We start from the raw sequence: 25599 nt of genomic DNA on the forward strand, positions 1-25599 counted from the left end.
ACGCCTATGTAGTAGATATTCCATTAAAAATCAGCCGTTTCCAGCTACAATAGTCATTTACAACATTAACAATGTCTACACTGTATTTCTGATCAATTTGATGTTATTTTAATGGACAAAAAAAAATGTGCTGTTCTTTCAAAAACAAGGACATTTCTAAGTGACCCCAAACTTTTGAACGGTAGTGTATGTGTGTGTGTCTACATGTGAGATGACTTTGTGCCGTTTAAAACATGGGGGATTTTCCTTCACGTGTTCAGTCAGAACTTTTCAGTTCTCCATAGAGAATTAGAGGCCTTAGACCGGGCTGCTGGTTAATGTTACGCCTGGCAGCTCTCCACTGGAGCCAATCAGCCAATAGAGGCACACGGAGAGACTCCGACACCCAAACAAAAGACCCAACGTGGATAAATGGCTCGGGAACGTGGGCCTGAACAGGGGAGCTGGAGCGTGCGATCAAGGGAACACTGCGGAAGTAATGATGCTAAACGGGAGCGTTTTCTCCATTGAAAAGAGCCAGACACAGCCTAGGGCACAGTGTCTTTGTCTTCAGCATGTCGTCTGTGTTTTTCTGTTATGCCTCTTAGATGACCGAAAAGCCTTGAGTCTGAAGAGACCCTTGAGTCAACGCTGGGCTGTTTGAGTTGCAGTGGAGAGGAGAGCAGTTAAATGAGCCAGTTGGAAGCTGATGATGAGATGGACTTAAAGGGACACTTTGGGATTTTGGGAAAGTTGCCCTTTATCTACTTCCCCACAGTCAGATGAACTCATGGGTACCATTTCTATGTCTCTGCATCCAGTATGAAGGAAGTTAGAGGTAGTTTTGCGAGCTAATGGTAACTAGCGTTAGCGCAATGACTGGAAGTATATAGACTTCCAGTCATTGCGCTAACGCTAGTTAGCAATTGCGTTAATGCTAGTTAGCAACTTCCTTCAAACTGCACACAGATACATAAAAATGGTATCAGTGAGTTCATCTGACTCTGGGGAAGTAGATAAAGGGTTTGATTGCCAAAGTATCCCTTTAAGGGACCAACTCATAGAGAGGAGACATTACCTTATTTCTTCAGCTATTCGTCCTTTGTCCGGCTCCTATGCCACTTTTTGATATGAGCAAACATTCTACATTCTTTGTAATGTACCAGATTGGGACAATGCAGAGTAATGTCAATAACATCACCATGTCTCCTTCATATAAATATTTTATTCAATATGTTGTATCTGTGTATACAATGGAGACACAAACTGTACAGTGCAGACAAACTCTTTTGCATATATATGTATGTAAAGTTAGCGGTACATTTACCGACATTATCTGTTTTTTTTTCTTCTTTTTGTTTTGACTTGATACACATAGGCTACAGTACTACATGCTTATCTCCACTGCCTTTCTTGTTTACCATGCAACAGGTGAGAGACGTATAGACAGAGAGAGAGAGACAGATGGAGAGATAGAGAGATGGAAATAGAGAGAGGGGTGGGCAGGGGTAAGGGGAAGAATGAGAATGTTGGGAAAGAAAGAGAGAGAGAAAGAAAGGGAGAGAGAGAAAGAGAGAGAGGATTGTACATTTGCACAGTCAAAGTCAATTCAATTTGACAAAAACTGATCTAGTCTTTCTTGAAGTAGTCAGTTAGAGATTCAGAATCCAGCAGCACATAGAGCTCACCGATGGCAGGATTCAATCAGTGACCTTAGAGAGTTTGGCCAATGCAGTTTGAACTATGACATCACATAGCTCGATGGCAGCCATGTTCGTGTCACTGGGCAACATTGAATCCTCGAGAGGCAGCAGTGTGGTGCCCAGCTCTACAGTTGGCCAAACTCTCCATATAAAAGGACTCTGGTTTCAACAGGAACAGGAACACCATTAACTCAAAGACACAACACCATCAAATTGTAGGTCTACATTTCTTTGTCAAGAACAGCAGCTTTTGTTCAGCTTGGTACAGACAAAACACTGGACAAGTAGTACAGCATATGTTGCTTCAACACTTTCCCACAAACAGCCCAGTGGAATCTTTTTTTTTTTTTACACCGTACCTTTTCGAGTGTTTTCTCTATGATCTCACCCAGCTAGCAAGCTTACGGTGGCCCATGAGCAGCCTGCCAAGGGCAAATTCGGCATCCATGGCCCGTTTTTTTCTCATAGGCTTTACAGTGGCTGACTGTTGTTATAAGCTCTTGGAGCTAACGTGAGTCTTCAGGTCCCAGGCACGGTTACAGACTCAGCGAACTACCTCTGCTACTTATACAGGAAGTGACAGATCTTGATCCTCACAGTAAACATTTCATCACAAAAACGTAACAAACCAACATCATTCCCTTATTTCATTTAGACGACTGACACGGAAAAGAGTTTGGGTGAAGTCAAACGACGGGTAAAGTCAAAGTATCAATGGCTTCTACATGAGAAAGCTACAACTCCAAGATGGGATGGGAGGTTTGTAGTCACAGTGTGAAAGCCAACGGATATAGGACTACCGCAGCGTACCTCTTACCAATGCTAACAGCTAACAGCTACACCTCCAAGATCACTTCTTTTACTGGTCCGTTTAGGACTGTTCCCTGTAGTGACTCTGTAGTGACTCTGTAGTGACTCTGTAGTGACTCTGCAGTGACTCTACTGTTCTTTCAACATTTTTGCACTTTCTTTGACTTTGTCAACTTCACTATGTGTGCATGTACAGGGAACTGTCAAAATAAAGGAAACACCAACATAGTGTCTTAATAGGGCGTTGTGCCACAAGCCAGAACAGCTTCAATGCACCTTGGCATAGATTCTAGAAGTGTCTGGAACTCTATTGGAGGGATGCAACACTATTCTTCTGCAAGAAATTCCATCATTCGGTGTTTTGTTGGCAGGTTGACGTTTATTGTCATAAGTCTTGTCCTAGAGGCAGAACTGAGCGATTTCCCCTTAGATAGGCCAGCTGCAAAGTGAATATTGGCTTTTTGGTCTTAATTTAAGGTTAGGCATTAGGGTTAACAGTGTGGTTAAAGTTAGGTTTATAATCAGATTTTATGATTTGTGGCTGTGCCAGCTAGCTAGTGACCACTCTGCAGAACTGCCTCCAGAACAAGATTCATGACAAAAAACACTAACCTGCTTTATGTTGATGGTGGTGGAAAACGCTGTCTCAGGCACCGCTCCAGAATCTCCCATAAGTGTTCAATTGGGTTGAGATCTGGTGACCGTGCAGGCATTGCCTGTGGTTTACACCATTTTCATGCTCATCAAAACATTCAGTTACCACTTGTGCCCTGTGGATGGGGGACCCTTGTCATCCTATGGGGGCATAGCCATGGTAGCCAAAATAATGGCCTGCCCAGCATTTTTATTAATTACCCTAAGATGGGATGTTAATTGCTTAATTAACTCAGGAACCACACCTGTGTGGAAGCACATTCTTTCAATATACTTGGCATCCCTCATTTACTCACGTGTTTCCATTATTTTGTGCAGTTACCTATACGTTGCCTGTGAAAATGCTACATGTCGGTCACCCTTGTGCAACTTTTGGCACTGAATTGACCATGTCCTGAATTGACCATGGCTCTGGGTAGAAACTCATAGCTTCTGTGGACATGCTAGCTACTCTGCTACCATGCACAGTACCTACCATGCATTGCATCTGCTACCGCCTCAATACTACCAACGCATTAACATCTCATCCCCAGCCCCAGTCCTCTCCTTCTATACATGTCTTAGAAAATCAAATGATTGACCTCCTGCATCATTCGCTGCCTAAATGAACCTACAAACACACCGAGAGAAAATAGTGATAGTAAGAAATAGAATAAAGATGTAGAGATAGAGAGAAGCTAAGAAAGAATGAGAGAGAGAGAGAGCGAGAGGGAGATGCTAAGAAAGAATGAGAGAGAGAGAGACAATCATTTGAAAAATAGAAGATGACAATCCTGTTTTGTGTCTGTACAACAATCTATCCAGACGGTCGCTGGTGCATTTTGGGTATAGAATTATAAACAAACAAACAAATTGGTAAACAGACAAACAAACAGACTGTGGTCAATATGGATGGACTCTGTTGCTATAGTGCGTCAGAGTGAGAGAGGGGGCTTATGGGTAGCTATCAGCAGGCAAGGCTACCTGGCAAAAAGGAAGAGGGAAAAAAAACGCTTCGTCATCATTCTCACAGATTGTCACAGAAAAATAATCGTAAGGATTTGAAAAAGGCATTCCGTATCGCGTAGGTAGGGCATTCCGCTGTCCAAGTTTGTAGTTTATCTAGCTGATAAAATCAGCCAATCCCCCTCCTCCTCCTCCCCTTCCTCCTTCTCCTCATCAACGCCTTCCTCCTCCTTCTCCCCTCCTCTTCTCCCTTCCACCTCCCCTCCCCTCCCCCATCCCCCAAGTGGAGTGGTCCATTTCCTCATCTCGAACACCACTGCACCGAATCAGCCAAGAAGAGAAAGAGAGAGAGAGAATGAGCGAGAGAAAGAGAGAGGAGGTGGGACTTAGCCCATAATTGACCAATCAAGGTGAGAGTTTGAGTGCAGTGGGCAGAGTCTCAAGTCTCTGTCGTGCGGGGGGAGAGGAGGGGGCAGGGTTATGTCGCAGTCTCCTTCGGGTCGGGTTTGTTGATTGGTTTGCCCCCGTTCATGGCCACTGGTTCGCTGGTTGTGCTTTTGCTGGGCGGGACTCCGGCAACTTTAGGCAACGTCTCCCTGACGTCGTGCAACGACGGCTCCTTGTACATCGCAACTACAGAGAAGAGGAGAGATCAGTGTTAGAGCGTGTGAGTGTGTGTGTGTGCATCCATGTGTGTGTGACAACCCCCTTACCTTCTATAGGTTTGGGCAGGAAGTGAGCGGCTGGTTTGGTCTTTTTCACTCGGTTGCCCTTCATGGGCTGTCCTTCCTTGTTCAGGCCCAAGAACCAGGCCCTCCCAGACTCATTCTGTCTGTACAGCATCGACGAGTAGATCACATAGTAGTTCTCAAACACCGACTCCTTAAACTTACACTCTGCTGTAAACAGCTCCTATAGGAGACACATAACACACACACACACACACACACACACACACACACACACACACACACACACACACACACACACACACACACACACACACACAGAATCAGTATCAAACATACCACATTGGACAAATTGCTAACTCTTAATATTCCATTAGATGCCAGCCAAACGTCCATCCAAGATTTTTATAACAGTTTAAATCAACTGTTTCCATGACGTTTATTTAACTTCCATTGGCGACGATTTACCAACATTCAACCTGCTAAATGACTTGCCCGACGACTTACCCTGAATTGAATTTCGCTGCTCTGTCGATCTCTACATACATTCAGCCTGAATCCTAGAAGTTGTTTGTGCTCACTTCAAAATGAGGGGCATTGTACAAAACAAATTCATCAGCGATTGGATCGTCTCTAACCAATCAGATTATCAAAGCCAATGATGTGTTTCATGGTTCGTGATGGCTCGCTCTAGCCCAACCCATTGGTTTCTGGAACCAATCAGAACGTTTAGAATGTGTTTGCATTCTGCAAGATGTCAGGGAGGAAAGCAAATCCAGACTCAATGTGGAGACGAAACGCTAGTGGGCGTGGTGTTTGGCGCTGTGGATGGATGGGCAGTCAGTCATCTAAATGACTGATTTGTACTGTAATTAACCATCCCTAGCTTCCAGAGCCTCAGAGACAGACAGGCTGAGAGACAGACAGGTTGGGAAAACATTGAAATTCCAATCAGGTGTGCTTGTCAGTCACCACCACAAGAGACACTCGCTCACCTGTGTGGGCCTTTGTTCCCAGTTACCATGGAAACGATGGAACAGAGAAGATAAGAGGAGGAGGAGGGTGGGGCGGTGGTTTGATGTGATGGCTAGGTGTGATTGATCGTGTTTGTGGTTGGCAACATATTTCCATTTTCCTTTGCTCTTTTTATGGTTCTCATTATGGTTCACTGCACTTTTCCCCTGTGTCTTTCAACTCTGTCCAATTAGCACATTCAGGCTGTGTCTCAATAGTCTAAAGTTGCTTCCTCTACTTGTCTTCTCTCCTCTCTTTCATCTGCTTTGATGTGAAAGAATTGGACAGGTGTCCACCATGTTGCTTTTACTTATCCTGTGATTTCAGATCATTTAGGATTTAAAGGCCCAATGCAGACATTTTTTTAATTTTTTTATCTCAACATCAAATCATTTCTGGGTAACAATTAAGTACCTTACTGTGATTGTTTTCAATTAAAATAGTCAAAAATAAACAAAAATAGCTTCTTAGCAAAGAGCGATTTTCTCAAGCAAAGATGTTGCTATGAATGTCTGGGAGTGGTCTGAGTGGGGAGGGGAAAACTAGCTGTTATTGGCAGAGAGGTTAGGAACCCTCTTTCTTATTGGTCTATTAATTAATTCACCGCCTGGTGATACCACCAGGCAGGCCAAAACTTCATCCCACCAAAATAGACATTTTTAAACAGCTCTTTCACTAAAAGGACATTATCATAATTTTCACAATTTCACAGTATTTTTCCAACCTCATAGTGTGGAAATATATATAAAACACAGGGAAATCACGCTTTCGACTGCACAGGGCCTTTAAGGTGAGGTGACAAGGAGAGGAAGCCATTTTAGACTATTGAGATGGTCCTGCACACTGAACAATGTTATAAAACACAGGCTGTTAAGAGAGAGAGAAGAGGCAGTGGAGATTAAAGGAGAGAAAGAAAGAAAGAAAGAAAGAAAGAAAGAAAGAAAGAAAGAAAGAAAGAAAGAAAGAAAGAAAGAAAGAAAGAAAGGAGGACGTAGGAGGAGAGAAGAGAGAGATAAATCACCAAGGGAGGAGGATGTTTCCAGGGGGGAAACACAAACACACACACAGTCTTGTATAACTAACCTTGTGGGGACACACAATTCAGTCCCATTCAAAATTCTATTTTCCCTAACCCCTAAACCTAACACTAACCTTAACTGCAAAACCTAACCCTAGCTCCTAACCATAACCCTAAAACGAACCCTAGCTCCTAACCCTAAACATAATTCTAACCCTAACACTAACTCTAACCTTAACTCTAAACCCCATAGAAATAGCATTTGACCTTGTGGGGACGAATAAACTGTCCCTAGTTGGTCAAATGTTTGTTTGTTTACTATTCTTCTGGGAACTTCTGGTCCCAACAAGTATAGTTAAACATGTTCAAACACACACACACACACACACACACACACACACACACACACACACACACACACACACACACACACACACACACACACACACACACACACACACACACACACACACACACACACACAGTTTGCTACAGCAGGAAAATAATCCTGCAGCAACAGGAAATGTGAATTATTATGTGGATTATAATTAATGGAAATTTCTGTAGGGGTTGATATACACTGCTCAAAAAAATAAAGGGAACACTTAAACGACACAATGTAACTCCAAGTCAATCACACTTCTGTGAAATCAAACTGTCCACTTAGGAAGTAACACTGATTGACAATAAATTTCACATGCTGTTGTGCAAATCGAATAGACAACAGGTGGAAATTATAGGCAATAAGCAAGACACCCCCAATAAAGGAGTGGTTCTGCAGGTGGGGCGCACAGACCGCTTCTCAGTTCCTATGCTTCCTGGCTGATGTTTTGGTCACTTTTGAATGCTGGCGGTGCTTCCACTCTAGTGGTAGCATGAGACGGAGTCTACAACCCAAAATGTGGCTCAGGTAGTGCAGCTCATCCAGAATGGCACATCAAAGCGAGCTGTGGCAAGAAGGTTTGCTGTGTCTGTCAGCGTAGTGTCCAGAGCATGGAGGCACTCCCAGGAGACAGGCCAGTACATCAGGAGATGTGGAGGAGGTCGTAGGAGGGCAACAACCCAGCAGCAGGACCGCTACCTCCGCCTTTGTGCAAGGAGGAGCAGGAGGAGCACTGCCAGAGCCCTGCAAAATGACCTCCAGCAGGCCACAAATGTGCATGTGTCTGCTCAAACGGTCAGAAACAGACTCCATGAGGGTGGTATGAGGGCCCGACGTCCACAGGTGGGGGTTGTGCTTACAGCCCAACACCGTGCAGGACGTTTGGCATTTGCCAGAGAACACCAAGATGGCAAATTCGCCACTGGCGCCCTGTGCTCTTCACAGATGAAAGCAGGTTCACACTGAGCACGTGACAGACGTGACAGAGTCTGGAGACGCCGTGGAGAATGTTCTGCTGCCTGCAACATCCAGCATGACCGGTTTGGCGGTGGGTCAGTCATGGTGTGGGGTGGCATTTCTTTGGGGGGCCGCACAGCCCTCCATGTGCTCGCCAGAGGTAGCCTGACTGCCATTAGGTACCGAGATGAGATCTTCAGACCCCTTGTGAGACCATATGCTGGTGCGGTTGGCCCTAGATTCCTCCTAATGCAAGACAATGCTAGACCTTATGTGGCTGGAGTGTGTCAGCAGTTCCTGCAAGAGGAAGGCATTGATGCTATGGACTGGCCCGCCCGTTCCCCAGACCTGAATCCAATTGAGCACATCTGGGACATCATGGCTCGCTCCATCCACCAACGCCACGTTGCACCACAGACTGTCCAGGAGTTGGCGGATGCTTTAGTCCAGGTCTGGGAGGAGATCCCTCAGGAGACCATCCGCCACCTCATCAGGAGCATGCCCAGGCGTTGTAGGGAGGTCATACAGGCACGTGGAGGCCACACACACTACTGAGCCTTATTTTGACTTGTTTTAAGGACATTACATCAAAGTTGGATCAGCCTGTAGTGTGGTTTTCCACTTTCATTTTGAGTGTGACTCCAAATCCAGACCTCCATGGGTTGATAAATTGGATTTCCATTGATTATTTTTGTGTGATTTTGTTGTCAGCACATTCAACTCTGTAAAGAAAAAAGTATTTAATAAGATTATTTCTTTCATTCAGATCTAGGATGTGTTGTTTAAGTGTTCCCTTTATTTTTTTGAGCAGTATATTTCCGCAAGGGAAAATCAAGTCTGACATTTCAAAGTGGAAATTACAAACTTCAGAAGCCTTATTAAACCTTGAATATACTAGACATTTTAAATGGAGGAAACTTCTCCTGCAACAGGGTATTCAAATGAAGATCCTACATCTGTACACACACACACACACACACACACACACACACACATGCTGGACCTTAATATTTTATAATATTAGAAACTGACTTAGGGACAGTTTTCATGCTCTGCTCTATACAGCTGAGGTTAGACCAGGGGTTAGAAGGGTGCTGAGGTCAGACCAGGGGTTAGAAGGGTGCATAGGTTAGACCAGGGGTTAGAAGGGTGCTGAGGTTAGACCAGGGGTCAGAAGGGTGCTGAGGTTAGACCAGGGGTTAGAAGGGTGCTGAGGTTAGACCAGGGGTTAGAAGGGTGCAGAGGTTAGACCAGGGGTTAGAAGGGTGCATAGGTTACACCAGGGGTTAGAAGGGTGCTGAGGTTAGACCAGGGGTTAGAAGGGTGCAGAGGTTAGACCAGGGGTTAGAAGGGTGCTGAGGTCAGACCAGGGGTTAGAAGGGTGCTGAGGTTAGACCAGGGGTTAGAAGGGTGCTGAGGTTAGACCAGGGGTTAGAAGGGTGCTGAGGTTAGACCAGGGGTTAGAAGGGTGCTGAGGTCAGACCAGGGGTTAGAAGGGTGCTGAGGTCAGACCAGGGGTTAGAAGGGTGCAGAAGTTAGACCAGGGGTTAGAAGGGTGCTGAGGTTAGACCAGGGGTTAGAAGGGTGCAGAGGTTAGAAGGGTGCAGAGGTTAGACCAGGGGTTAGAAGGGTGCTGAGGTCAGACCAGGGGTTAGAAGGGTGCAGAGGTTAGACCAGGGGTTAGAAGGGTGCTGAGGTCAGACCAGGGGTTAGAAGGGTGCAGAGGTTAGACCAGGGGTTAGAAGGGTGCTGAGGTCAGACCAGGGGTTAGAAGGGTGCAGAAGTTAGACCAGGGGTTAGAAGGGTGCTGAGGTCAGACCAGGGGTTAGAAGGGTGCTGAGGTTAGACCAGGGGTTAGAAGGGTGCAGAAGTTAGACCAGGGGTTAGAAGGGTGCTGAGGTCAGACCAGGGGTTAGAAGGGTGATGAGGTCAGACCAGGGGTTAGAAGTGTGATGAGGTCAGACCAGGGGTTAGAAGGGTGCTGAGGTTAGACCAGGGGTTAGAAGGGTGCTGAGGTCAGACCAGGGGTTAGAAGGGTGATGAGGTTAGACCAGGGGTTAGAAGGGTGATGAGGTCAGACCAGGGGTTAGAAGGGTGCTGAGGTTAGACCAGGGGCTAGAAGGGTGCTGAGGTTTGACCAGGGGTTAGAAGGGTGCAGATGTTAGACCAGGGGTTAGAAGGGTGCTGAGGTTAGACCAGGGGTTAGAAGGGTGCTGAGGTTAGACCAGGGGTTAGAAGGGTGCTGAGGTCAGACCAGGGGTTAGAAGGGTGCTGAGGTTAGACCAGGGGTTAGAAGGGTGCTGAGGTTAGACCAGGGGTTAGAAGGGTGCTGAGGTTAGACCAGGGGTTAGAAGGGTGCTGAGGTTAGACCAGGGGTTAGAAGGGTGCTGAGGTTAGACCAGGGGTTAGAAGGGTGCTGAGGTCAGACCAGGGGTTAGAAGGGTGCTGAGGTTAGACCAGGGGCTAGAAGGGTGCTGAGGTTTGACCAGGGGTTAGAAGGGTGCTGAGGTTAGACCAGGGGTTAGAAGGGTGCTGAGGTTAGACCAGGGGTTAGAAGGGTGCTGAGGTCAGACCAGGGGTTAGAAGGGTGCTGAGGTTAGACCAGGGGTTAGAAGGGTGCTGAGGTTAGACCAGGGGTTAGAAGGGTGCTGAGGTTAGACCAGGGGTTAGAAGGGTGCTGAGGTTAGACCAGGGGTTAGAAGGGTGATGAGGTTAGACCAGGGGTTAGAAGGGTGCTGAGGTCAGACCAGGGGTTAGAAGGGTGATGAGGTTAGACCAGGGGTTAGAAGGGTGATGAGGTCAGACCAGGGGTTAGAAGGGTGATGAGGTTAGACCAGGGGTTAGAAGGGTGATGAGGTTAGACCAGGGGTTAGAAGGGTGATGAGGTCAGACCAGGGGTTAGAAGGGTGCTGAGGTTAGACCAGGGGTTAGAAGGGTGCTGAGGTCAGACCAGGGGTTAGAAGGGTGATGAGGTTAGACCAGGGGTTAGAAGGGTGATGAGGTTAGACCAGGGGTTAGAAGGGTGCTGAGGTCAGACCAGGGGTTAGAAGGGTGCTGAGGTTAGACCAGGGGTTAGAAGGGTGATGAGGTTAGACCAGGGGTTAGAAGGGTGCAGAGAGTGATCAGTATTGATCCCACATGACCACCTGGTCCCAGTGGAGACAGCTCTTATTGTTTTCTCTGTCATGCAGGGAGTGTGTGTCAGTGTGTGTGTGTATGTGGTGTGTGTGTATGTGGTGTGTGTGTGCATGTGGTGTTTGTGTGTTGAGAGAGTGTGTGTGTGTGTGTGTGTGTGTAGTGTGGGGTTTGTGTGTATGTGTGTCATGTGCTTTTGTGTATATGTGTGTACGTGTGGTAAGTGTGTGTATGTGTGATGTGTGTATGTGTGTCGCGTGGTAAGTGTGTATGTGTGTGTGTTTGTGCCTCCAACACTGTTCATTATCACACTGCTAATTACCCAGGGGAATTGTGGGTAAACAAGTAAGTTAAAGAAAGGAAAGAGGGGGAGAGGAGGAGGACTGGAGAATGGCAGAATACAGAAAGACAGAATAAACACTGTGTGAAGGACTAGTGAAACTTATAGACCTCTTTAGATGGAGTGTTTAAGTCTTAAAGGGAAATCTTTATTTTTGGCAAAAATAATTTTTGTATAAGTTATCTTTTTGAAAGTATTTTGGCCGTTGTGGTTTAAACCAAAAAAGCAACACGATACTCTGAGAATAATGGCGGAAACATGGTGTTCAGTTCTACAGTTGGCTGTATCTCTTCAGCTGCCATATACTGTTAACATGGAGAGGTATAGAGTAGCTTCCTTGCTGTTGTGTGTCCTGTCTGGTTGTCCTTTAGTGAGGATGACACCATGCTCTTCCTTTCAACTCCACAAACCTTTCATCAGGTCATCCTGTCCTGTCTCTGCCTCTGGATCCAACACGCACGTGCACACACACACGCCACAAGGTCTATGTCAGAAAACAGATGCTCTGGTATAGAGAAGAAAAGTGAGAGAGAGAGAGGGAGAGAAGAGGAAGAGAGAGAGAGAGAGAGAGAGAGAGAAGAGGAAGAGAGAGAGAGCGAGAGAAGAGAGAGGAGAGGGAGAGAAGAGGAAGAGAAGAGAGAAAGAGAGAAGAGGAAGAGAGCGAGAGAAGAGAGAGAGAGGGAGAGAGAGAGGGAGAGAAGAGGAAGAGAGAGCGAGCGAGAGAAGAGGAAGAGAGAGAGAGCGAGAGAAGAGGGAGAGCGAGAGAGAAGACGAAGAGGGAGCGAGAGAGAGGGAGAGAAGAGAGAGAGCGAGAGTAGAGGAAGAAAAAGAGAGAGCGAGAGAAGATGAAGAGGGAGTGAGAGAGAGAGAAGAGAGGGAGAGAAGAGAAGAGGAAGAGAGAGAGAGAGAGAGAGAGAGACGAGAAAGAGAGCGAGAGAAGAGGGAGAGAGAGAGAGAAGCTGAAGAGGGAGCAAGAGAGAGAGAGAGAAGAGAGGGAGAGAAGGGGAAGAGAAGAGGAAGAGAGAGAGCGAGCGAGAGAAGAGAAAGAGAGAGAGAAGGAAGAGGAGAAGAGAGAGAGAGAGAAGAGGAAGAGAGAGAGAGAGCAACAGAGAGATATACACACAGCCATACAAAGGTTTAATGTATTTCTCCACCAAATAAAGAAATAACTAATTATCCTCCAGCCAATATATGAGCTACAGTGTGTGTGTGCATGCGGCTCAGGGTAACTTCTGTCTTTGTCCTTCAAAGCCGCAACAATACCCCCCCCCCACGCACACTGCTCCTCCTGATCCCTATCCTGCCTTTCTGAATTATAACCAAATCACCCAGGAATATTCCGGAAATTAGGAAAGACCACTGCTGGCAAGCATCCACTTAAACAGCAACGGGGAGCAATGGTGGGAAAGACGACAGTTGAGAGTTTCAGCATGTGTGAGTGTGTGTGCGCGCATGCATGTGTTGCCTATGTATTCATGTGTTTAATATGTCATGGAACATGTCAGCTCATAGGCATCAGCAGTCTCTGGGCAGGAATTAGTTGTTGTCTCCTTGTTTATCTCTACTGAACAAAAATGTTAATGCAACATGTAAAGTATTGGTCCCATGTTTCATGAGTTGAAATAAAAGATCCCAGAAATGTTCGTTACTCACAAAAAGTGTATTTCTCTCAAATGTTTTACACACATTTCTTTACATCCCTGTTAGTGAGCATTTCTCCTTTGCCAAGATAATCCATCCACTTGACAGGTGTGGCATATCAAGAAGCTGATTAAAGAGCATGATCATTACACAGGTGCACCTTGTACTGGGGACAATAAAAGGGCACTCTAAAATGTGCAGTTGTGTCACACAATACAATACCACAGATGTCTCAAGTTTTGAGGAAGCCTGCAATTGGCATGCTGACTGCAGGAATGTCCACAAGAGCTGTTGCCAGATAATTGATGTTCATTTCTCTACCATAAGCCACCTCCAACGTAATTTTAAAGAATTTGGCAGTAAGTCCAACCGGCTTCACAACTGCAGACCACGTGTAACCACGCCAGCCCAGGACCTCCACATCCGGCTTCTTCACCTGCGAGATCGTTCGAGACCAGCCACCCGGACAGCTGATGAAACTGAGGAGTATTTTTGTCTTGTTATAAAGCACTTTTGTGGGGAAAGGTGGCACATACAGCATCTATCTCACTTACGTTTTCCTCCATAGTATTAACATGTACAGGATATGATAGTTCTCCCTCCATAGTATTAACATGTAGAGGATATGATAGTTCTCCCTCCATAGTATTAACATGGAGAGGATATGATAGTTCTCCCTCCATAGTATTAACATGTAGAGGATATGATAGTTCTCCCTCCATAGTATTAACATGTAGAGGATATGATAGTTCTCCCTCCATAGTATTAACATGTAGAGGATATGATAGTTCTCCCTCCATAGTATTAACATGTACAGGATATGATAGTTCTCCCTCCATAGTATTAACATGTACAGGATATGATAGTTCTCCCTCCATAGTATTAACATGTAGAGGATATGATAGTTCTCCCTCCATAGTATTAACATGTACAGGATATGATAGTTCTCCCTCCATAGTATTAACATGTACAGGATATGATAGTTCTCCCTCCATAGTATTAACATGTACAGGATATGATAGTTCTCCCTCCATAGTATTAACATGTACAGGATATGATAGTTCTCCCTCCATAGTATTAACATGTAGAGGATATGATAGTTCTCCCTCCATAGTATTAACATGTAGAGGATATGATAGTTCTCCCTCCATAGTATTAACATGTACAGGATATGATAGTTCTCCCTCCATAGTATTAACATGTACAGGATATGATAGTTCTCCCTTCATAGTATTAACATGTACAGGATATGATAGTTCTTCCTCCATAGTATTAACATGTACAGGATATGATAGTTCTCCCTCCATAGTATTAACATGTACAGGATATGATAGTTCTCCCTCCATAGTATTAACATGTAGAGGATATGATAGTTCTCCCTCCATAGTATTAACATGTACAGGATATGATAGTTCTCCCTCCATAGTATTAACATGTACAGGATATGATAGTTCTCCCTCCATAGTATTAACATGTAGAGGATATGATAGTTCTCCCTCCATAGTATTAACATGTACAGGATATGATAGTTCTCCCTCCATAGTATTAACATGTACAGGATGTGATAGTTCTCCCTCCATAGTATTAACATGTAGAGGATATGATAGTTCTCCCTCCATAGTATTAACATGTACAGGATATGATAGTTCTCCCTCCATAGTATTAACATGTACAGGATATGATAGTTCTCCCTCCATAGTATTAACATGTAGAGGATATGATAGTTCTCCCTCCATAGTATTAACATGTACAGGATATGATAGTTCTCCCTCCATAGTATTAACATGTAGAGGATATGATAGTTCTCCCTCCATAGTATTAACATGTACAGGATATGATAGTTCTCCCTCCATAGTATTAACATGTACAGGATGTGATAGTTCTCCCTCCATAGTATTAACATGTAGAGGATATGATAGTTCTCCCTCCATAGTATTAACATGTACAGGATATGATAGTTCTCCCTCCATAGTATTAACATGTACAGGATATGATAGTTCTCCCTCCATAGTATTAACATGTAGAGGATATGATAGTTCTCCCTCCATAGTATTAACATGTACAGGATATGATAGTTCTCCCTCCATAGTATTAACATGTACAGGATATGATAGTTCTCCCTCAATAGTATTAACATGTACAGGATATGATAGTTCTCCCTCCATAGTATTAACATGTACAGGATATGATAGTTCTCCCTCCATAGTATTAACATGTACAGGATATGATAGTTCTCCCTCCATAGTATTAACATGTACAGGATATGATAGTTCTCCCTCCATAGTATTAACATGTACAGGATATGATAGTTCTCCCTCCATAGTATTAACATGTAGAGGATATGATAGTTCTCCCTCCATAGTATTAACATGTACAGGATATGATAGTTCTCCCTCCATAGTATTAACATGTACAGGATATGATAGTTCTCCCTCCATAGTATTAACATGTAGAGGATATGATAGTTCTCCCTCCATAGTATTAACATGTACAGGATATGATAGTTCTCCCTCCATAGTATTAACATGTACAGGATATGATAGTTCTCCCTCAATAGTATTAACATGTACAGGATATGATAGTTCTCCCTCCATAGTATTAACATGTAGAGGATATGATAGTTCTCCCTCCATAGTATTAACATGTAGAGGATATGATAGTTCTCCCTCCATAGTATTAACATGTAGAGGATATGATAGTTCTTCCTCCATAGTATTAACATGTACAGGATGTGATAGTTCTCCCTCCATAGTATTAACATGTACAGGATGTGATAGTTCTCCCTCCATAGTATTAACATGTACAGGATATGATAGTTCTTCCTCCATAGTATTAACATGTACAGGATATGATAGTTCTTCCTCCATAGTATTAACATGTACAGGATATGATAGTTCTCCCTCCATAGTATTAACATGTAGAGGATATGATAGTTCTCCCTCCATAGTATTAACATGTAGAGGATATGATATTTCTCCCTCCATAGTATTAACATGTACAGGATATGATAGTTCTCCCTCCATAGTATTAACATGTAGAGGATATGATAGTTCTCCCTCCATAGTATTAACATGTAGAGGATATGATAGTTCTCCCTCCATAGTATTAACATGTAGAGGATATGATAGTTCTCCCTCCATAGTATTAACATGTAGAGGATATGATAGTTCTCCCTCCATAGTATTAACATGTAGAGGATATGATAGTTCTCCCTCCATAGTATTAACATGTAGAGGATATGATAGTTCTCCCTCCATAGTATTAACAAGTAGAGGATATGATAGTTCTCCCTCCATAGTATTAACAAGTAGAGGATATGATAGTTCTCCCTCCATAGTATTAACATGTAGAGGATATGATAGTTCTCCCTCCATAGTATTAACATGTAGAGGATATGATAGTTCTCCCTCCATAGTATTAACAAGTAGAGGATATGATAGTTCTCCCTCCATAGTATTAACATGTAGAGGATATGATAGTTCTCCCTCCATAGTATTAACATGTAGAGGATATGATAGTTCTCCCTCCATAGTATTAACATGTAGAGGATATGATAGTTCTCCCTCCGTAGTATTAACATGTAGAGGATATGATAGTTCTCCCTCCGTAGTATTAACATGAAGAGGATATGATAGTTCTCCCTCCATAGTATTAACATGTAGAGGATATGATAGTTCTCCCTCCATAGTATTAACATGTAGAGGATATGATAGTTCTCCCTCCATAGTATTAACATGTAGAGGATATGATAGTTCTCCCTCCATAGTATTAACATGTACAGGATATGATAGTTCTCCCTCCATAGTATTCACATGCACAGGATATGATAGTTCTCCCTCCATAGTATTAACATGTACAGGATATGATAGTTCTCCCTCCATAGTATTAACATGTACAGGATATGATAGTTCTCCCTCCATAGTATTAACATGAAGAGGATATGATAGTTCTCCCTCCATAGTATTAACATGTAGAGGATATGATAGTTCTCCCTCCATAGTATTAACATGTAGAGGATATGATAGTTCTCCCTCCATAGTATTAACATGTAGAGGATATGATAGTTCTCCCTCCATAGTATTAACATGTAGAGGATATGATAGTTCTCCCTCCATAGTATTAACATGTAGAGGATATGATAGTTCTCCCTCCATAGTATTAACATGAAGAGGATATGATAGTTCTCCCTCCATAGTATTAACATGTAGAGGATATGATAGTTCTCTCCCCATAGTATTAACATGTAGACAATATGATAGTTCTCCCTCCATAGTATTAACATGTACAGGATATGATAGTTCTCCCTCCATAGTATTAACATGTACAGGATATGATAGTTCTCCCTCCATAGTATTAACATGTACAGGATATGATAGTTCTCCCTCCATAGTATTAACATGTATAGGATATGATAGTTCTCCCTCCATAGTATTAACATGTAGAGGATATGATAGTTCTCCCTCCATAGTATTAACATGTAGAGGATATGATAGTTCTCCCTCCATAGTATTAACATGTAGAGGATATGATAGTTCTCCCTCCATAGTATTAACATGTACAGGATGTGATAGTTCTCCCTCCATAGTATTAACATGTACAGGATGTGATAGTTCTCCCTCCATAGTATTAACATGTAGAGGATGTGATAGTTCTCCCTCCATAGTATTAACATGTACAGGATGTGATAGTTCTCCCTCCATAGTATTAACATGTACAGGATATGATAGTTCTCCCTCCATAGTATTAACATGTACAGGATGTGATAGTTCTCCCTCCATAGTATTAACATGTAGAGGATATGATAGTTCTCCCTCCATAGTATTAACATGTAGAGGATATGATAGTTCTCCCTCCATAGTATTAACATGAAGAGGATATGATAGTTCTCCCTCCATAGTATTAACATGTAGAGGATATGATAGTTCTCTCCCCATAGTATTAACATGTAGACAATATGATAGTTCTCCCTCCATAGTATTAACATGTACAGGATATGATAGTTCTCCCTCCATAGTATTAACATGTACAGGATATGATAGTTCTCCCTCCATAGTATTAACATGTACAGGATATGATAGTTCTCCCTCCATAGTATTAACATGTATAGGATATGATAGTTCTCCCTCCATAGTATTAACATGTAGAGGATATGATAGTTCTCCCTCCATAGTATTAACATGTAGAGGATATGATAGTTCTCCCTCCATAGTATTAACATGTAGAGGATATGATAGTTCTCCCTCCATAGTATTAACATGTACAGGATGTGATAGTTCTCCCTCCATAGTATTAACATGTACAGGATGTGATAGTTCTCCCTCCATAGTATTAACATGTAGAGGATGTGATAGTTCTCCCTCCATAGTATTAACATGTACAGGATGTGATAGTTCTCCCTCCATAGTATTAACATGTACAGGATATGATAGTTCTCCCTCCATAGTATTAACATGTACAGGATGTGATAGTTCTCCCTCCATAGTATTAACATGTACAGGATGTGATAGTTCTCCCTCCATAGTATTAACATGTACAGGATATGATAGTTCTCCCTCCATAGTATTAACATGTACAGGATATGATAGTTCTCCCTCCATAGTATTAACATGTACAGGATATGATAGTTCTCCCTCCATAGTATTAACATGTACAGGATATGATAGTTCTCCCTCCATAGTATTAACATGTAGACGATATGATAGTTCTCCCTCCATAGTATTAACATGTAGACGATATGATAGTTCTCCCTCCATAGTATTAACATGAAGAGGATATGATAGTTCTCCCTCCATAGTATTAACATGTACAGGATATGATAGTTCTCCCTCCATAGTATTAACATGTAGAGGATATGATAGTTCTCCCTCCATAGTATTAACATGTAGAGGATATGATAGTTCTCCCTCCATAGTATTAACATGTAGAGGATATGATAGTTCTCCCTCCATAGTATTAACATGTAGAGGATATGATAGTTCTCCCTCCATAGTATTAACATGTAGAGGATATGATAGTTCTCCCTCCATAGTATTAACATGAAGAGGATATGATAGTTCTCCCTCCGTAGTATTAACATGTAGAGGATATGATAGTTCTCCCTCCGTAGTATTAACATGAAGAGGATATGATAGTTCTCCCTCCATAGTATTAACATGTAGAGGATATGATAGTTCTCCCTCCATAGTATTAACATGTAGAGGATATGATAGTTCTCCCTCCATAGTATTAACATGTAGAGGATATGATAGTTCTCCCTCCATAGTATTAACATGTACAGGATATGATAGTTCTCCCTCCATAGTATTCACATGCACAGGATATGATAGTTCTCCCTCCATAGTATTAACATGTACAGGATATGATAGTTCTCCCTCCATAGTATTAACATGTACAGGATATGATAGTTCTCCCTCCATAGTATTAACATGTACAGGATATGATAGTTCTCCCTCCATAGTATTAACATGTAGAGGATATGATAGTTCTCCCTCCATAGTATTAACATGTAGAGGATATGATAGTTCTCCCTCCATAGTATTAACATGTAGAGGATATGATAGTTCTCCCTCCATAGTATTAACATGTAGAGGATATGATAGTTCTCCCTCCATAGTATTAACATGTAGAGGATATGATAGTTCTCCCTCCATAGTATTAACATGAAGAGGATATGATAGTTCTCCCTCCATAGTATTAACATGTAGAGGATATGATAGTTCTCTCCACCATAGTATTAACATGTAGACAATATGATAGTTCTCCCTCCATAGTATTAACATGTACAGGATATGATAGTTCTCCCTCCATAGTATTAACATGTACAGGATATGATAGTTCTCCCTCCATAGTATTAACATGTACAGGATATGATAGTTCTCCCTCCATAGTATTAACATGTAGAGGATATGATAGTTCTCCCTCCATAGTATTAACATGTAGAGGATATGATAGTTCTCCCTCCATAGTATTAACATGTAGAGGATATGATAGTTCTCCCTCCATAGTATTAACATGTAGAGGATGTGATAGTTCTCCCTCCATAGTATTAACATGTACAGGATGTGATAGTTCTCCCTCCATAGTATTAACATGTACAGGATGTGATAGTTCTCCCTCCATAGTATTAACATGTAGAGGATGTGATAGTTCTCCCTCCATAGTATTAACATGTACAGGATGTGATAGTTCTCCCTCCATAGTATTAACATGTACAGGATGTGATAGTTCTCCCTCCATAGTATTAACATGTACAGGATGTGATAGTTCTCCCTCCATAGTATTAACATGTACAGGATGTGATAGTTCTCCCTCCATAGTATTAACATGTACAGGATATGATAGTTCTCCCTCCATAGTATTAACATGTAGAGAGATATGATAGTTCTCCCTCCATAGTATTAACATGTAGACGATATGATAGTTCTCCCTCCATAGTATTAACATGAAGAGGATATGATAGTTCTCCCTCCATAGTATTAACATGTACAGGATATGATAGTTCTCCCTCCATAGTATTAACATGTAGAGGATATGATAGTTCTCCCTCCATAGTATTAACATGTAGAGGATATGATAGTTCTCCCTCCATAGTATTAACATGTAGAGGATATGATAGTTCTCCCTCCATAGTATTAACATGTACAGGATATGATAGTTCTCCCTCCATAGTATTAACATGTATAGGATATGATAGTTCTCCCTCCATAGTATTAACATGTAGAGGATATGATAGTTCTCCCTCCATAGTATTAACATGTAGAGGATATGATAGTTCTCCCTCCATAGTATTAACATGTAGAGGATGTGATAGTTCTCCCTCCATAGTATTAACATGTACAGGATGTGATAGTTCTCCCTCCATAGTATTAACATGTAGAGGATGTGATAGTTCTCCCTCCATAGTATTAACATGTAGAGGATGTGATAGTTCTCCCTCCATAGTATTAACATGTACAGGATGTGATAGTTCTCCCTCCATAGTATTAACATGTACAGGATGTGATAGTTCTCCCTCCATAGTATTAACATGTACAGGATGTGATAGTTCTCCCTCCATAGTATTAACATGTACAGGATGTGATAGTTCTCCCTCCATAGTATTAACATGTACAGGATATGATAGTTCTCCCTCCATAGTATTAACATGTACAGGATATGATAGTTCTCCCTCCATAGTATTAACATGTACAGGATATGATAGTTCTCCCTCCATAGTATTAACATGTAGACGATATGATAGTTCTCCCTCCATAGTATTAACATGTAGACGATATGATAGTTCTCCCTCCATAGTATTAACATGAAGAGGATATGATAGTTCTCCCTCCATAGTATTAACATGTAGAGGATATGATAGTTCTCCCTCCATAGTATTAACATGTACAGGATATGATAGTTCTCCCTCCATAGTATTAACATGTACAGGATATGATAGTTCTCCCTCCATAGTATTAACATGTAGAGGATATGATAGTTCTCCCTCCATAGTATTAACATGTACAGGATATGATAGTTCTCCCTCCATAGTATTAACATGTAGACGATATGATAGTTCTCCCTCCATAGTATTAACATGTAGACGATATGATAGTTCTCCCTCCATAGTATTAACATGTACAGGATATGATAGTTCTCCCTCCATAGTATTAACATGTACAGGATATGATAGTTCTCCCTCCATAGTATTAACATGTACAGGATATGATAGTTCTCCCTCCATAGTATTGACATGTACAGGATATGATAGTTCTCCCTCCATAGTATTAACATGTAGAGGATATGATAGTTCTCCCTCCATAGTATTAACATGTAGAGGATATGATAGTTCTCCCTCCATATTATTAACATGTAGAGGATATGATAGTTCTCCCTCCATAGTATTAACATGTAGAGGATATGATAGTTCTCCCTCCATAGTATTAACATGTAGAGGATATGATAGTTCTCCCTCCATAGTATTAACATGTAGAGGATATGATAGTTCTCCCTCCATAGTATTAACATGTAGAGGATATGATAGTTCTCCCTCCATAGTATTAACATGTAGAGGATATGATAGTTCTCCCTCCATAGTATTAACATGTAGAGGATATGATAGTTCTCCCTCCATAGTATTAACATGTAGAGGATATGATAGTTCTCCCTCCATAGTATTAACATGTAGAGGATATGATAGTTCTCCCTCCATAGTATTAACATGTAGAGGATATGATAGTTCTCACTCCATAGTATTAACATGTAGAGGATATGATAGTTCTCCCTCCATAGTATTAACATGTACAGGATATGATAGTTCTCACTCCATAGTATTAACATATACAGGATATGATAGTTCTCCCTTCATAGTATTAACATGTACAGGATATGATAGTTCTCCCTCCATAGTATTAACATGTACAGGATATGATAGTTCTCCCTCCATAGTATTAACATGTACAGGATATGATAGTTCTTCCTCCATAGTATTAACATGTACAGGATATGATAGTTCTTCCTCCATAGTATTAACATGTACAGGATATGATAGTTCTCCCTCCATAGTATTAACATGTAGAGGATATGATAGTTCTCCCTCCATAGTATTAACATGTAGAGGATATGATATTTCTCCCTCCATAGTATTAACATGTACAGGATATGATAGTTCTCCCTCCATAGTATTAACATGTAGAGGATATGATAGTTCTCCCTCCATAGTATTAACATGTAGAGGATATGATAGTTCTCCCTCCATAGTATTAACATGTACAGGATATGATAGTTCTCCCTCCATAGTATTAACATGTAGAGGATATGATAGTTCTCCCTCCATAGTATTAACATGTAGAGGATATGATAGTTCTCCCTCCATAGTATTAACATGTAGAGGATATGATAGTTCTCCCTCCATAGTATTAACATGTAGAGGATATGATAGTTCTCCCTCCATAGTATTAACATGTAGAGGATATGATAGTTCTCCCTCCATAGTATTAACATGTACAGGATATGATAGTTCTCCCTCCATAGTATTAACATGTACAGGATATGATAGTTCTCCCTCCATAGTATTAACATGTACAGGATATGATAGTTCTCCCTCCATAGTATTAACATGTATAGGATATGATAGTTCTCCCTCCATAGTATTAACATGTAGAGGATATGATAGTTCTCCCTCCATAGTATTAACATGTACAGGATATGATAGTTCTCCCTCCATAGTATTAACATGTAGAGGATATGATAGTTCTCCCTCCATAGTATTAACATGTACAGGATGTGATAGTTCTCCCTCCATAGTATTAACATGTACAGGATGTGATAGTTCTCCCTCCATAGTATTAACATGTAGAGGATGTGATAGTTCTCCCTCCATAGTATTAACATGTACAGGATATGATAGTTCTCCCTCCATAGTATTAACATGTACAGGATATGATAGTTCTCCCTCCATAGTATTAACATGTACAGGATATGATAGTTCTCCCTCCATAGTATTAACATGTACAGGATATGATAGTTCTCCCTCCATAGTATTAACATGTAGACGATATGATAGTTCTCCCTCCATAGTATTAACATGTACAGGATATGATAGTTCTCCCTCAATAGTATTAACATGTACAGGATATGATAGTTCTCCCTCCATAGTATTAACATGTACAGGATATGATAGTTCTCCCTCCATAGTATTAACATGTAGACGATATGATAGTTTTCCCTCCATAGTATTAACATGTACAGGATATGATAGTTCTCCCTCCATAGTATTAACATGAAGAGGATATGATAGTTCTCCCTCCATAGTATTAACATGTAGAGGATATGATAGTTCTCTCCCCATAGTATTAACATGTAGACAATATGATAGTTCTCCCTCCATAGTATTAACATGTACAGGATATGATAGTTCTCCCTCCATAGTATTAACATGAAGAGGATATGATAGTTCTTCCTCCATAGTATTAACATGGAGAGGATATGATAGTTCTCCCTCCATAGTATTAACATGTAGACAATATGATAGTTCTCCCTCCATAGTATTAACATGTACAGGATATGATAGTTCTCCCTCCATAGTATTAACATGTAGAGGATATGATAGTTCTCCCTCCATAGTATTAACATGTAGAGGATATGATAGTTCTCCCTCCATAGTATTAACATGTAGAGGATATGATAGTTCTCCCTCCATAGTATTAACATGTAGAGGATATGATAGTTCTCCCTCCATAGTATTAACATGTAGAGGATATGATAGTTCTCCCTCCATAGTATTAACATGTACAGGATATGATAGTTCTCCCTCCATAGTATTAACATGTAGAGGATATGATAGTTCTCCCTCCATAGTATTAACATGTAGAGGATATGATAGTTCTCCCTCCATAGTATTAACATGTAGAGGATATGATAGTTCTCCCTCCATAGTATTAACATGTAGAGGATGTGATAGTTCTCCCTCCATAGTATTAACATGTAGAGGATGTGATAGTTCTCCCTCCATAGTATTAACATGTACAGGATGTGATAGTTCTCCCTCCATAGTATTAACATGTAGAGGATGTGATAGTTCTCCCTCCATAGTATTAACATGTACAGGATGTGATAGTTCTCCCTCCATAGTATTAACATGTAGAGGATGTGATAGTTCTCCCTCCATAGTATTAACATGTAGAGGATGTGATAGTTCTCCCTCCATAGTATTAACATGTACAGGATGTGATAGTTCTCCCTCCATAGTATTAACATGTAGAGGATGTGATAGTTCTCCCTCCATAGTATTAACATGTACAGGATATGATAGTTCTCCCTCCATAGTATTAACATGTAGAGGATATGATAGTTCTCCCTCCATAGTATTAACATGTAGAGGATATGATAGTTCTCCCTCCATAGTATTAACATGTAGAGGATATGATAGTTCTCCCTCCATAGTATTAACATGTAGAGGATATGATAGTTCTCCCTCCATAGTATTAACATGTAGAGGATATGATAGTTCTCCCTCCATAGTATTAACATGTAGAGGATATGATAGTTCTCCCTCCATAGTATTAACATGTAGAGGATATGATAGTTCTCCCTCCATAGTATTAACATGTACAGGATATGATAGTTCTCCCTCCATAGTATTAACATGTAGAGGATATGATAGTTCTCCCTCCATAGTATTAACATGTAGAGGATATGATAGTTCTCCCTCCATAGTATTAACATGTAGACGATATGATAGTTCTCCCTCCATAGTATTAACATGTAGACGATATGATAGTTCTCCCTCCATAGTATTAACATGTACAGGATATGATAGTTCTCCCTCCATAGTATTAACATGTAGAGGATATGAT

At 41.5% G+C, this 25599-nt stretch overlaps 1 protein-coding gene across 2 annotated transcripts in view; it reads right to left on the reverse strand.

Moving 5' to 3' along the window:
* Positions 1–1184: 1184 nt before the first annotated feature.
* LOC106575461 (fibroblast growth factor 14) overlaps positions 1185–25599 on the reverse strand; it is an 89438-nt gene continuing 65023 nt past the window's right edge. For both annotated transcript variants that reach the window (XM_045699074.1, XM_045699075.1), the window contains exons 4-5: positions 4805–5003; positions 1185–4724 (exon numbers count right to left, since the gene is read on the reverse strand). In XM_045699074.1, coding sequence (XP_045555030.1) covers positions 4570–4724; positions 4805–5003 — 354 coding nt within the window. In that variant the 3' untranslated portion in view covers positions 1185–4569. The remainder of the gene's footprint in view (positions 4725–4804; positions 5004–25599) is intronic.

Source organism: Salmo salar, chromosome ssa17, assembly GCF_905237065.1.
Source record: "Salmo salar chromosome ssa17, Ssal_v3.1, whole genome shotgun sequence".
Classification (NCBI taxonomy): domain Eukaryota; kingdom Metazoa; phylum Chordata; class Actinopteri; order Salmoniformes; family Salmonidae; genus Salmo; species Salmo salar.